General features: G+C 39.7%; 2 protein-coding genes across 3 annotated transcripts in view; one reads left to right on the forward strand and one right to left on the reverse strand.

The window, feature by feature from the left end:
- Positions 1-5,487, forward strand: part of otp (orthopedia homeobox) — a 27,193-nt gene extending 21,706 nt beyond the window's left edge. The window contains exons 5-8 of the mRNA XM_018012851.2: positions 3,576-3,780; positions 3,884-3,997; positions 4,479-4,645; positions 4,722-5,487. Of these exons, the coding sequence (XP_017868340.1) occupies positions 3,576-3,780; positions 3,884-3,997; positions 4,479-4,645; positions 4,722-5,135 (900 nt within the window). The 3' untranslated portion in view covers positions 5,136-5,487. The remainder of the gene's footprint in view (positions 1-3,575; positions 3,781-3,883; positions 3,998-4,478; positions 4,646-4,721) is intronic.
- The window catches only part of Cib2 (Calcium and integrin binding family member 2), an 18,125-nt gene extending 5,200 nt beyond the window's left edge, over positions 1-12,925 (reverse strand). The window contains exons 1-5 of one of the 2 annotated variants that reach the window (XM_089472029.1): positions 12,509-12,925; positions 12,381-12,415; positions 12,002-12,144; positions 11,697-11,819; positions 6,183-8,702 (exon numbers count right to left, since the gene is read on the reverse strand). In XM_089472029.1, coding sequence (XP_089328155.1) covers positions 8,485-8,702; positions 11,697-11,819; positions 12,002-12,144; positions 12,381-12,415; positions 12,509-12,823 — 834 coding nt within the window. In that variant the 5' untranslated portion in view covers positions 12,824-12,925 and the 3' untranslated portion in view covers positions 6,183-8,484. Of the gene's footprint in view, positions 1-6,182; positions 8,703-11,696; positions 11,820-12,001; positions 12,145-12,380; positions 12,416-12,508 lie in introns of those variants that run through there. The other variant, XM_089472030.1, reaches the window with a different exon arrangement.
- Positions 12,926-13,834: the final 909 nt, after the last annotated feature.

Genomic DNA, 13,834 nt, shown 5'->3' on the forward strand with positions numbered 1-13,834 from the left:
CCCGTCCCCCTCTTAAATTTTTTTTTTACACACACTCCACGTCTGATAATTTATGCATAAGGGCGAAGCTTAAAAAATTACCGTTGAAATACAAATTTAGCGTGGCTAAAGGAGCGTCAACAAACAAAGAGAAGGAGCGGGAGTGGGAGCGAGAGCGAGATAGGGAGTGAGCGTGAGTGACAGAGACACGGGGCGTGCGAGAAGGCTGGAATTGGCATAGAGAGTGATAACATGCACAAAGTCTGCTGGCATATGCAGAGTCTATACACACCCTACACGTTTATGTGTGTGTGTGTATGTGGGTTGCTGTGCATAATAAAAAATAAATGTTTTGTTTAACCGACATTTTAACGCCTATTTGCGTGCCGGGGCACGTCATGCACGTTAGGCCAATTTAAGAGGTATGCCAGCGCGACTATAGCTATGCAATGACTAGGCCTTTAAAGAACACACACACACACGTAGACAAGCACAAACAAACGCTCACGCACACGCACACAGGAAGAAGCATACGGCAAGCGAGCAAAACATAAAAAAGAACGAAATCAAAGCGAATTTGGCAAGCAAAATAAAAGAAGCGAACAAAATGTAATTGTAGCAAAGCATAAGCGAGAGCGAGACAGACAGCCACAGCACGTTCAAGAGAGAGCCTGGCGTAAGGGAGCGTGCGTGCGTGCGAGCGAGTGAGCGATAGCCAGACTGTCAGACATTGTCTTAAATTATTAAATTAAAAGTTAATGAATAGAGCGACGCATAAACACGTAAAAAGCATAAACAAGTCAAGGTCGTCGCTGCCGACGCCGCAGTCACAGTCAACGTCGCAGCCAATGCCAGCCCAACCCTGAAGTGAAATCCCTGTTGGAACATTGCGAGCATACTTAGTGAAACGTCTGTCGATCCCAGGCGCTGCTGTCCAAATAGTTGTCTGATTGCTCCCGCTGTGTGTCGACCTCACTCTGTCAGTCTCTCGCGCTATCTCTCTCTCTCTCTCTCTCTCTCTCTGTGTGCTGTCTGTCTGCCTGCCTGACTGCCTGCTGGCCGACATATGACAAATACGCTGGGGACCATCAGCGCTACAAGCAAAGTTACTTTGCACAAAAGTTTGCCATTTTTCTTCAGCTTCAGTTGCAGCTGGCTGTAGCTCTGGCTCGCGCTATGGCTCTGCCCTTTGATATGCCTTAAGCAGCGTGGGCTATATGCCTTTAGAGAGTGGGCATGTAACACTGAGTTGATAATTTGATACATTAAATGCGAGAGCTTATTTCCAAGAATTCATTGCGTTTTTTAGCAGCGGCTAAGGCGGTTTTCCGTAGCATTTTCCACCTATTTCTTACGCTTTGAAAGTAAAAGATGGCATTGAGTTATGCTTTGCTTATTGTATTAGTATAAACATTCAGCCTAAGAATTCAGTTTTAGTTTCAAGACAATTTAGGCATGTTTTACTGTACATGGAACATAAACAAGTGGATATATCGAGTCTCAGTTAAAAATAATATAATCAATCAAAAATAATAAAATCAATAAGTTTTTATAGGTACATGATAAATCCGGTTTTATATGATAAGGCTAATTCTGCCTAGCTTAAAAAAAAAAAAAAAATAAAAAAAAATAAGTAATTCCCCAGTTTCAAGTTTGGCTTAAAGAAGGAAAACAAAGTTTATATTTATATATAAAAAATAAATACTTATACTTATATAGAGTATGCCCATAGGCTATTTCCTATTCAAGCTCTAAGAGAAGCATATTTAAAGAGAAATATGAATAGAAGCAGCTATAGGAGATGCTCGCAGTTGCTGCAATTCATTCAAGCTGTTTTAAGTTGTACTCTCAATTATAATATCAAGTGATTCTCATCAAAGGGGTATACCCCTTCCCGACTGCTCACATGCTTTAGGGTATTCGAGCTGCAACCTGCTGTTCTTAACAGTTTTTCCGTGTTGCCTTTTTGGCGTTGCCTTTTGTTGCTTGTGCTTCTTCTTGGCCATTAGTTTGTTGCCTGTTTCGGCTGGCTGTCAGGCGACAGCGCGACTCGCTGACAGCTCAAGATTTCAACCAATAAATGCGGACAGACACACACACACACACACACATACAAAGCAAGGCATTGGTTAAGTCAAGCTAAGTTGTCAACCCGCCGCGTGATGTGGATGGCTAAAACAGCGAATGATGTCGCCGTCTTTTATATATATTTATACCTACAACACAGCGGAAAAATCGTTTTCATGTCACAAGTCATTCACTCAGCTCTTCAGTGGAAAAACAGAATTTTGTTTCGCTCAAAAAGCGAGAAAAAAAGTGACAAAAGGAAAACTGCAATCGCGCTGCGCTCAAAAGTAGGCAACACTTTTTCCAAGCCAGCTAGCAGCTTCAATATGTATGTAATTGTGTTCCTCTGTGTGTGTGTGTGTGTGTGCGCAGCTGCTTGTAAATGTCAAAACCTCAACATGTGTCTATAGACAGCGCTGCCTTTGCTAGTCTCTCTATCTGCCTCCGTCTCTCCGCCTCTCCGTCCCTCCGCCCCTCCGTTCGCCTCTGTCTAATTCTTATGCATATGGAAATGCCAATTTTCGAAAACACACATCCGACATGGGCCTCGACCGCTGTCTACGTGTGTGACGCCTACCCAGGCCCCTACCCACACCTCCCCCATTGGGGTAAGTCAAGAGCTGACTGGAAGACAAAAGCATTTCGGCTGACCAGAAAGATGCGTTGGGGCTGCGCGTTGGCAGCTGCCAAATAATTTGCTTCTTCTATATGGAGGTAAAGAATTTACATACGCAATTTATGCACATCTGTGAATGGGTGTGTGTGTGTGCGAGTAGGTGTGTGTGAGTCGAGACATGTTTTGACTGTCACGACGGTAATTGATCTCGATTAAGACCATGTAAGAGAAGTCGCTTAACAAGCAGACAACACATGTACACACACACACATGTTTACATATGTGTGCGCGGCGTTCTTAAGGCTTTAACCTCACCTGGACGCATCTTTAATTGGCTGCGTCTGCATTGAGTCAAAGCTTGAAAATGGAATTGAGTAAGTTTTCCTTTTTATTTAATGAGCAGAGCTTATATACACTGTTGAGTGTTGGCAAAGAGGGCATATTGGCTTCTTAGGTGATTATGCTGTTTATTTGATAAGCGACAATAGAGAGGTTTACTCTAATTTCTTCAATTTCAATTTCGTTTTTCTTTCCAAAAATCTAGAAATAAGAAAAGGAGTTTATAATTTTTTAAATTATTGCAGGCATAGTTCAACTACTCTGTACTAAAGCTTATCTAAGTAAATCAAAGAAATTTCATTACAAAAATATCATTAACCAGCCCTTCTGCTTAAAGTCAGTAAAGAGTTTATCTGAAATCATCTTGGATTAACAAAATCATGATCTCTACTAGCTCAGCTAATGTCCTCTAAAACACTCAATCATACTCTTTCTCTCTCACTTTCCCTCTAATTCCTTATATTCCATTCCCCTTTCATCAACTCACTCAAGATTTTGAGGCATTATTCAAGTCTCTACTCCAACATCCACCCCTAGGCAAACTTCATTAAGCTAAATGCTCTTCCCATTTCAGGTCTGGTTCCAGAACCGTCGCGCCAAGTGGAAGAAGCGCAAGAAGACGACGAATGTGTTCCGCACGCCAGGCGCTCTGCTGCCGTCGCACGGCCTGCCGCCGTTCGGGGCGAACATCACAAACATTGCCATGAGCGATGGCCTCTGCGGCACCGGGATGTTCGGCGGGGATCGCTGGAGCGTGGGCGTCAACCCCATGACGGCAGGTGAGTGAGCACTAGCTGAAGGATAGTGGAGCCGCTCTAACTAACTAACTCGATGACTAACCAACTGCTATTTATATGTGCGTGCATAAATTGTGATGCCAAGGCTTTGGTCAGCTGAATCAAACGACTTCGCTGAACAGCGGCCTCAATTCGGGCATAAACATGGGCTCAGCTCTGGGTGCCGGCACCTATCAGCACTATGGCTTGAATGCTTTGGGTAGGTGCAACCCTCTACCCCTAATTAAAATCACATGAAAAATACAAAAAAAAAAGCAAAAAAAAAAAAAAAAAAACTTTCCATTTGACATTTTTTTGTTCTCCTTGTTTTTGTATTTTGTCACAAATTGTCAAAACACGAATTTTCATTTCTTTGAACTCGCTTCTTCTAGCTCGTCTTCTTCATTTTGTTTAAATAAATTTGTTAAGTAAATAAAAGCCACATACGTTTAATTTATAGAGCTCTTGACGCATTTTTTCCTTTTCGACTTATTTGCTGGCGCAATTAACAGGCAGGCGCTTAATTTATCAGATATGGCCTGCAGGCATGATTTTTAGCTCTGCTTCTGCTTGAATTTTGAGTTTTGTTTGTTTTCGTATAGGTGTGCTAATTAGGTTTTTGGAGACAGGTTTTTTGTTCCGTAGTGTTACAATTTTCAGGCTTTAATTGAACTCGTTTCGTCTCTTTCCCACCTGCTCAGGCGACTCGATGATGTATCAGCATGGTGTGGGCGGGGGGGTGAGCTGTGGGCCGGGCGGCTCCCCGAGCGCCACAACACCGCCCAACATGAACAGCTGTTCGTCGGTGACGCCGCCGCCGCCGCTGGCAGCGCAGCCCAATCAAAATGAACTCAACAACGAGGCAATGGTAAGTAGCGAAGACACAAACCAGACACCAGCTAACAGCCCTGTTAAACTTAACACTCTGTACTCCTATTCCACAGCCACTTCACCAACAGCAGCAGCAGCAGCAGCAGTCACACCAACCACAGCAACAACAGCAGCAGCAGCAACAGCAAGCACACCAACAGAGTCTCACACATCAACAGCAGTCGGGTACACCAACACAGCAACAACAGCAGCAGCAGCAGCAGCAACAACAACATCAACAACAGCAACAGCAGCAGCAACAACAACAGCAGCAGCAACAGCAACAGGATAGCTCAAATTTGCTGCCGCACTGCCATCAGGCCATGCAGTCGCCAGATGGCGCCACCGACGAGGATGTTTGGCGTGGTCACAGCATTGCAGCGCTGCGGCGGCGCGCATCGGAACTAAATGCAACGGCAATACCCTCGTACTTACACCACGCAGCGGCCGCACACAACAACTACGAGCATCATAATTCGGTCTACTGAAATTTGTTGAAGAGCTTTGAAAGCTTTTCGGATTACGGTTTTTCCAATTGCGGCACGCACGACTTTTGAAGCGACTGTACGCACCCACACACCGACAGTTTGAGAGCCAAGCGAAAGAGTTTTCAAAGCCAATTGTACAATTTCGTTTTTGTGTTTTTGTTTTAAATTGAAAAAAATAAATAAATAAATAAATAAAAATAATAATAATAATAAATAAATATATTAAAATTAAAAAGACTATAACGAATGTATACGAGAGAGAAACTTGAGCTAATTTAAACATATTTACCCACTAAATGTATTTTGAAAATATTGAATTAAGCAGCAAAATATAAAAATATTTAAAAAAGTAGAGCTCAACGAATTAATTATTAAAAAAAAAAAATATATATATATATATATAAAAAATGAAAATACAATTTTAATGAAATACATAAAGTATACGAAATGAAATGTAAAAAAAAAAAAAAAAACAAGATAAAAACACGAACTTTAAGGCTCACAATAATTTTTGCTTTATATATAATATATATATATACAAACTATACAACTATACATATATACTTATATATATGTCTTATATATATCTTATATAGATATTAAGCTTAGTAGTTGTAAACTTAAGTGTTGTTGTTTTTGTGTATAGCATCCAAAATTTCACTGTTTTAGTTCATCTAGCTATAGAGCTCTGTATACCCTGCTTATGGTTTAGATCGAAATGCAATAGTAAACTATAATATATATACTTACATTCATACATATATGTATATATGTATGTAGTTCAATGTCAGTCAAAGCGTACAGTTTTACATGCACAATTAACGAAAGTAAACAATTTAGATGACAGCCAAATGGTTTAATTTTTGGAATGATACGTAATACGAGTCCATTAATAGATATATAAATATAAATAATAAAATAAATACAATTATGGAATACTTGTAATAGACTTTCTTCTAATGTTTAAGACAACAAAAAAATAAGAAAAAACACGATTTATATATATATACATATATATATATATATATATATATGAAAAAATATATAAACTATATATGTAAAAGACATTGTATGTAAAATTATGCGTATTATTGAATAGAGAACTAAAACTTAACTAAATTAAAATGCGAATTGAACGTGATTTAAATAACAGTCGAAATAAAATAAAAACTGATTTGCGTGTAACAAGCGAATTTGTGATCCTGTTGACGAGGGTGGTTTGACAAGTATTCGATATGCAATTTAATTAAATGAGTCGAGACAAACTTTTGGAGCTAATCTGTGTACGGGTATATACGTATATGTATATGTACATATATGGCTATATTATGGCTTGAAAAGTTGTCCCTATTGATCTATTGATTGATGATATACTTATGTGCAACGGAGAGAGAGAGAGAGAGAGAGAGAGAAAGAGAGAGAGAGAGCTATCCAAAGAGGTAGAACAAGTCTTTGATCAATTTAGTTTGTTCCATATTAGTCAAGCAATTACACAGACCACCCTCGCATATAAGGCCGGCCATATGACATTCCATTAATATGCTGTGAATGCAATTAGCTAACGGTCTCAATCGGTTTACCGTTAACTGCCAATTGCATAAAAATAAAACAAGAAAAAAACACCAATTACAATAATTGTGGGACACAGAAAAAAACTGAGGCTGTTCTAATCCGCAGTGCATGACTAGCAGATACCCTGAAATGTGATTAAAATTCAGACTGGAAATACAGAAGTGCTGAGGGTACTTCAACTGAGATGTAAAGTTTTCAGGTCTAACACTTTTCTATTGATTCTACTCAAAAACATATACATACCCTCAAATATATGTATGTATACTCTCATACCTTTTGTCTCTCTGTTGCATACACATTTTTAAATACGATATACCCTTAAGCCTTTTCCAATAGGCTCCAGGATATGAGAACAGCTCAGCACGCGTTTCATTTTGCCACAAACTACTTTAAGCTCAAACTGGCAAATTGATAAAACTTTGACAACGCGCGTACACACACATGCACACACACACACATAGAGAGAGAGAGAGAGGGAGAGGGGCGCACACACAAACACATGCACGTATGTGACCTCTGCTGTTGTCCAAATCTCCATTTCATGCCATTGACTGCTTTCCATTATTGAGGTCAACTGCAGAGACAGCAGCAACAGCAGCAACAACAACAACAACAACAACAACGACGACAACAACAGTAACAGTTTCATTGCATGTTTACGGCCGCTGTGGTTGCATCTGCCATATACCCTGTATAATGACCATTGCTGTGTGGTATATTGCAATGACGGTTTTAGTTTATTTAAACTTTCATATGTCTTACAGGGCATCTAGCGTGCTTATAATATATGCATCTTAGTTTGCACCTATGATTATTTAAGGCGATAACATTTACAGGGTATGTCAAGCGTCCAGTTACTTTGATTTCCTCAAACTTACATTTTGATAACTGAAATTTCGAATTTACAGCCGCTTTATGACTAATCTTATTGATTTTATATTATATTCAAAGCCCTTGCTGTTGTTAATCAGTATTACAGGGTATCTCACTTATGGCCACGATACTTTCATTGGCATATTTATTATTTCTAATTAAAATCGCCACTATGGCTAATCGCCCTAATCATGGCTTACGTTGATTATTCCATTTTATTAGAGCATTTGCTATAAATTTTATATCTCCATCGCAGGGTATCTCGCACGTTCATAATCCCGTTTATTTCGATTTAATTTCCACTTTAAAATAAATAATACATTTATAATTTGAAGCAGCCTTTTGACTATTAGTGTGATTTGCATTAATATCACTCTCTACAGGGTATCTCTGAGGCCCAAAATGCTATATTGTCAGTCATAAGTAAAACCCTTTTTATTGGGGTAGTTCATATGTATATATTTAATCCTTATTACTGGATATTCGATTAAATTATTATATTTTTGCTTTACAGGGTATCTAGTGCGTCCACATTTAAACCTTGTAATAGCCTTTGGGTACCTTGTATGTATATATGTATGTAAATAGATATATTTTCTAGATTTAGGCAACTTTATTACTTCAGGCATTAATATATGTTTACATTATAGGGTATCGCTGACGTGCACCTCATGACCCACGCACACACATACACACATAGTTGGCTTATAAATTTTATAACAACTGCAGCTGGGTGACATTTGACATGCACATTGTCACGACAATTGGCCAGATCCTGGATCCCGGGTTGGCCGAGACTTAATCACGCTGATGGCATTTTTATGTGATGTGGCAGACAACAACAACTTGCAACAACAGCAACAACAACAGCAACAACAACTGCAGCAATAGCAACTTGCAACATCTAGATGCGTATGTGGAAGGTGGATAGAAAGTCTGGCGCCCGCAAGATGACATGCTCGAACTCCAATATGGACAGCTTGCCATCGCCATCGACGTCCGCTTCCTCGATTACCTTGTCGGCAATCTGTTGATGCTCCTCGGGACTGAGCTCGTTCTTGGTCATCGTCGTCAGGCAGGACATCAGGTCGGCGTGCCCAATGAAACCATCCTGATCGAAATCTGCAAAGTCATCAGCAGACAGACATAAGTAAGATGTGCGCACACATCTATGCAAATTGTGTGCGAGAGAAAGAGAGAACGAGAGAGAGAGACACTAGGTGTGCGAATTAGTGTATGTGTTGTAGACTCTCTATGCGAATGCTCCTTCTGGTATACCAGGCATACTCGTTCACGGTGAGTGCAATCGGAGTATATTAGTTTTGTGAGATGCTCATGGTGCAGACGCTTTATGTTTGTATATGTATTCGTATACCCTCTCGGAAATTATAAAGAGAGTATATTAAGTGTCCGAGAGGAGTATGAGTGGGACTGCTGGCGTATACTCGCTCACGTACTGAATCATGAGGGTATATTAGCTTCCACTTCCAGTACATTTCTCTCTCTCTCTCTCTGTGAGCGTGTGGGTATGTGTAGCTGTGTGTGTGTGTGTGTGTCGTCATGTGTGCTCATGCTAGCTTATTTATCTATTTTATATGCATTCATGCAGTGACAGAAAGAGTATATTAGTTTATCGTGTGCATAAATTTTAAGTAGAGTGCGTGAGAGCATGCACTTTTATATTTGTATCTATACTTGCTCATAGTTCTAAAGAGTATATTGGTTCTAGCCGTACAAGAGTTTGTTTATCTATTGTAAGGTAGAGACTGGAAATTCAGTATGTATAATCGTATATATCCTGAGCTGATAGAATAAGGCGTGGCAAAATGGAATTTTCGAAATGGGCTAGATATAAGAAATATAAAATGAATAGGCATATACATATGTAGATCATTCGAATCTATATTTAGCTATATAAAGGCCGAAGCCGTATTCCTTATCCTTAATTTTGTCCACCACCAGAGTATTATGCAGTCGGTCAAATCCGTTTGCAACGCTTGCTTACTCACAGCTCAGGCTGCTTATCATGTCTGACATTTTTATGCATATAAAAGTGAATTGATGTGTGCAAAACTAAGTTAGGAGCTAACAAACACACTAACATATGCTAACACACACACACACACAGACGTGTGAGTGTGTGTGTGCTGCGCGCGTGTTGCATGGCTCGAATTTGTGTCAATCTAATAATCCAACGAATTCGAAACGAGAATCAACTCCGTTTTCCCAGCACATATTAAGCATGGACCTAAAGAAGTCGAGAGGATGTGCAGGATAATCGCATGAATAGCAAATTTATGAGACATTGAAATACTTAAGCAATAAATAATAATAATAAGTCAATTAAACAAATTGTTTGAATTTAATTGAAGCTGACTTAAGAATCAAAATGAGCTCAAGAATCTCGATTTGAGATTCGAATTTATTGTTATTAAGGATGAGCCTGAAGTCGACAGCGAATTGCATTAATGACAGAAATACCTACACGCCAGGCAAGCTGTTAACGTAGTGTGAATTACTGCATACTTTTGACAGTTTGCATTTTAGTTCAAGTCATTAAACAAATGAAATTCGAACAATCAATTAGACACAAGTTTGCGCCAGCTTCCTGCTGCCCAATTAGCTTCAGCTGTTCAGCTGTCGGCCATCTCCTGCTAAATGACTTCTTTTGTTATTACTCTCTATATATCTATAAAGGCAGCCATGAACCGCATCTAATTCAATTTGATTCAATTTGTAACAGAGACTAAACTATTTGCTTATTCACAACAATTATTCATTTAAAATTGTTACTGTATTCGTTTCCTCTCTCTCTCTCTCTCTCTCTGTGTTTGCTTTATGCAATTATTTAGTAGTTTTTTTTTTTTCAGTTTCCTTCATTCAATTTACATTTGTTTTTCTGCTTTTGATTCTGTTGATTCAATTCCCAATTCAATTTACAGCGAGCATATGAGAGAAACTAATATATATTTGCCTGTGTTGCACAGTGTACACTGTGCCATTTAATTGCTGCACAGTTTATTTGCCTCAGCTTTCTCTGTCTAGCTCCCTCTCTCGCTCTCTCTCCCTCTCTCTCTCTGTCTCGTAAATTCAGAAAAGTTGTAAAATCAAATTGCCAAGTGAAAGCGCGACATTTTTCACATTCTCATTTAAATTTCAATTAAAATGCTTATTAGAATTTATGACTGGCCTTGAACTCGGCCAGGCAACAACAACAACAGCAACAACAACGTTGCGCTGGCTGCAGTTGGAATTTTTGGAGCTGAGCCACAAATAATTGAGGCGCGCGACTAGGCAAATGCCTTGGCCTTACCATATAAATACCAGCAAGAGTGAGAGAGGGAAAGGGAGTGCGAGAGAGACAGAGAGAGAGAGAGAGAGAGAGAGAGAGAAAGAGGTATAGCGCGTGTGGCGACAGCCCGCAAATGCATAAACAAAACCCGCAAACGTTCTGGCCTAGAACATGGCCAAAACTGTGCACCGCACAGCCAACAACACGAAATTCAGCAGCAGATAAATACCCTGATTAAAAGCTTTCCTTATATGAGCTGAAAAATTATACGATATACTAACTCATTCAAAAATGTATATCTATAGGTCCTAGAGTTATTCAGAGTCATAGCCTTCTTATAGATAATAGGCAAATTAACTGTAGTTTGAGGGAAGAATTCATAGTACTAAAAACATCAACAGCAATACGAATCAACATAATAAATTTGAAATTTCTCAATGTACTATATGTTCCATATTACGCACTTGTAGAAGCTCGCGCTGCTCTGGCAGTTCTCAAGCAAAGGCTCAACAGACAAAGCGAATTAGGAGAGAAAGAAGAATGAGATATATTTGTGAGTAATGTGTATAACAGCAGAGAATTTAGACTTCAATTTGATATAGTCAGTTGGAAGTCAGTTTGGAATAGTCAGTTCCCACATAGTTGAGCAGTTGTAGATTAACTCGTATATCCCCACATATGTATATATGTATATACTATGTATATACTCGAAATATTAGTATACATAAAGTTTATTCTTTCTGGAACAATCATCATTTGCCAACCAACCAATATACCCCATTTCGCCCCCATAAGCATGCACAGAGTATAATGAGGAAACTTACCATAAATTTTGAAAGCGTAAAACACTTTAATATCTCTCGGCGCCTGCTCGCTAAACACGGATAAAGCATCCAAAAAGTCCTCAAAGGATAAATTGCCCAGGCCATCGCGTGAGAAGGCCTCGCCTGCCAAGTGGGCGTGCCAGGGGCACAGTTGGGCGTTGACCAAAATAAAAAATAAAAAGAAAAGAGCAAACAGAACAAAACAAAAATATTTTTATATATATTTTTTTTCTCTGCTGCTTATGAATGTGAATGAGGAAATTGTTGTTGATGCTGGTTGTTGTTGTTGTAGTTGTTGTACTCACAGATACGTCGCCGAAATGGATTCTCACGCAACTCGGGCATCTTCTCAATGCATTCGCGTGGAACCTTGACACTCGATGCCTGACCCTCGGTCATTTGGCGTGGCACCAAATCCGGCCGCAGCTCACGAAAGCGTTTATGCACACTGGAAGGGCGACGGGGAGGGCAGAGAGGGTAAAGGAGTAAAGCAAGCTGATGAAAGGCTTTTGTGTATGTGTGCTCTGTGTCTGTGTGTGTGTGTGTGTGTGTGTGTATGTGCGTGTGCACACCCAACAAAAGGTTGCGCCAAACAATGGAACGCAAAATAGTTTCGCTTATTATTATATTTTCAACATGGCAGCAAATTGCGTATACGCCCCGTGCTGTCATATAAATACATACCGCAATATCTCCTTGCGTGTAAAGAACGTGCAATCCTGGATTGGCGCATGGAATATTTAAGTTTTCTACATGATTTAGCTGCTCTTTAAGGAACGCACACCCACACACACACACACACACACACGCACCTGATAGTCATCCAATTGCTGTTCGGTGAATGTCACAATTTTGTTGCCCATTTTGTGGCTGGCCGGGATAAGGCTAGGCAAAACCAACTGCTGGCCTCTGCTAACGCTGAGCGACTGACAAAACAGCGCAGCGCCAAGCCAAGCCAGAGCCAGGCCAGGACAGGCCAGGACAGGACAGGACAACAACTTTGCATGAAACAACGTTAAACTGGGATCAGGCTGTGCGGGTCGATGGGCAGCGCCAAAACACATCCTGCGGCGCCTTTTGCAGCGACAGCAGCGCGTGGCTCCAGCTTGTCCTGACCGCATTCGCATGGAAATTAATTAAGGAGTGTTCACGGTGTGCCAGCCACGTTTTTTGCTTTCATTTTTCTTTGTTTTTGCCTTTGTTGCTTCTGTGGCTGTTGCTGTTGCTGTTGCTTTTGCTGTAGCGGCTGCCTCGCCTGCGGTTAGTTTGACAGCGACATGGGCGAGGGGCGCGCCAAAAAGGCTAACAGCAAAAACCAGTTACGCTTATGCGACCAGCTGCCTAGGCGGAATATGAAATGCCCTAGGAATAGATAGAGAGATAGACTGATAGACAGATAGATAGAGTAGAGCTTGCAGGGAAACTATGATTAAGCTGAGTGGTTCATGGGATGAAAGACTGCAACGGATAGACTGAGAGAAAGAGAGAGAGATAGAGAGACAAAAAGACAGAGAGGGAAAGATATGCATAGATAGATTGTTTGGCAGACAGATAAAAGATAGATCAATTAAAAGATAGTTAGCTAAAGCAATAGATATATCGATATCTATTTATTAACATGTCTAGTTTGATATATAGATAGATCGACATATCGATTAGTAGATAATTACTGAAAAATGTATATCGATATCGGATATCGGATCCACTTGTAGATATATCAATATCTGTCTACTAATCGTTTCATTTACATTTAGATACACACATCACTAGATAGATCTATAGTTTGAAAAAGTATATCGATAGATACAAAAATTGATTGATAAACAATTTAATCTATGGGCCAGTCGTAGCTTAATATATAGGTATACTACATACATATATAGATATATATTTTAATATATAAAATAAATTCTGATCATAATGAAGTTATATATATCGTGATCTGAAAATGACAACCCAGAATTCTTGGTATAATAGACTATGAAATGTCCTAAGATACATTCGTAAGGCATCTATCACAAGCTAAGGGACTTAGTCGGTATAGCTACATTGACAGTCTTCATTCCATTGGCTATCCACTCGATAATTTATATAATTACCTTACAAATATAAAACACTGCTCACCTCTCTGTTGACAC

This window comes from Drosophila arizonae, chromosome 5, assembly GCF_054131065.1.
Source record: "Drosophila arizonae isolate 15081-1271.41 chromosome 5, UAZ_ARI_1.0, whole genome shotgun sequence".
Taxonomy (NCBI): domain Eukaryota; kingdom Metazoa; phylum Arthropoda; class Insecta; order Diptera; family Drosophilidae; genus Drosophila; species Drosophila arizonae.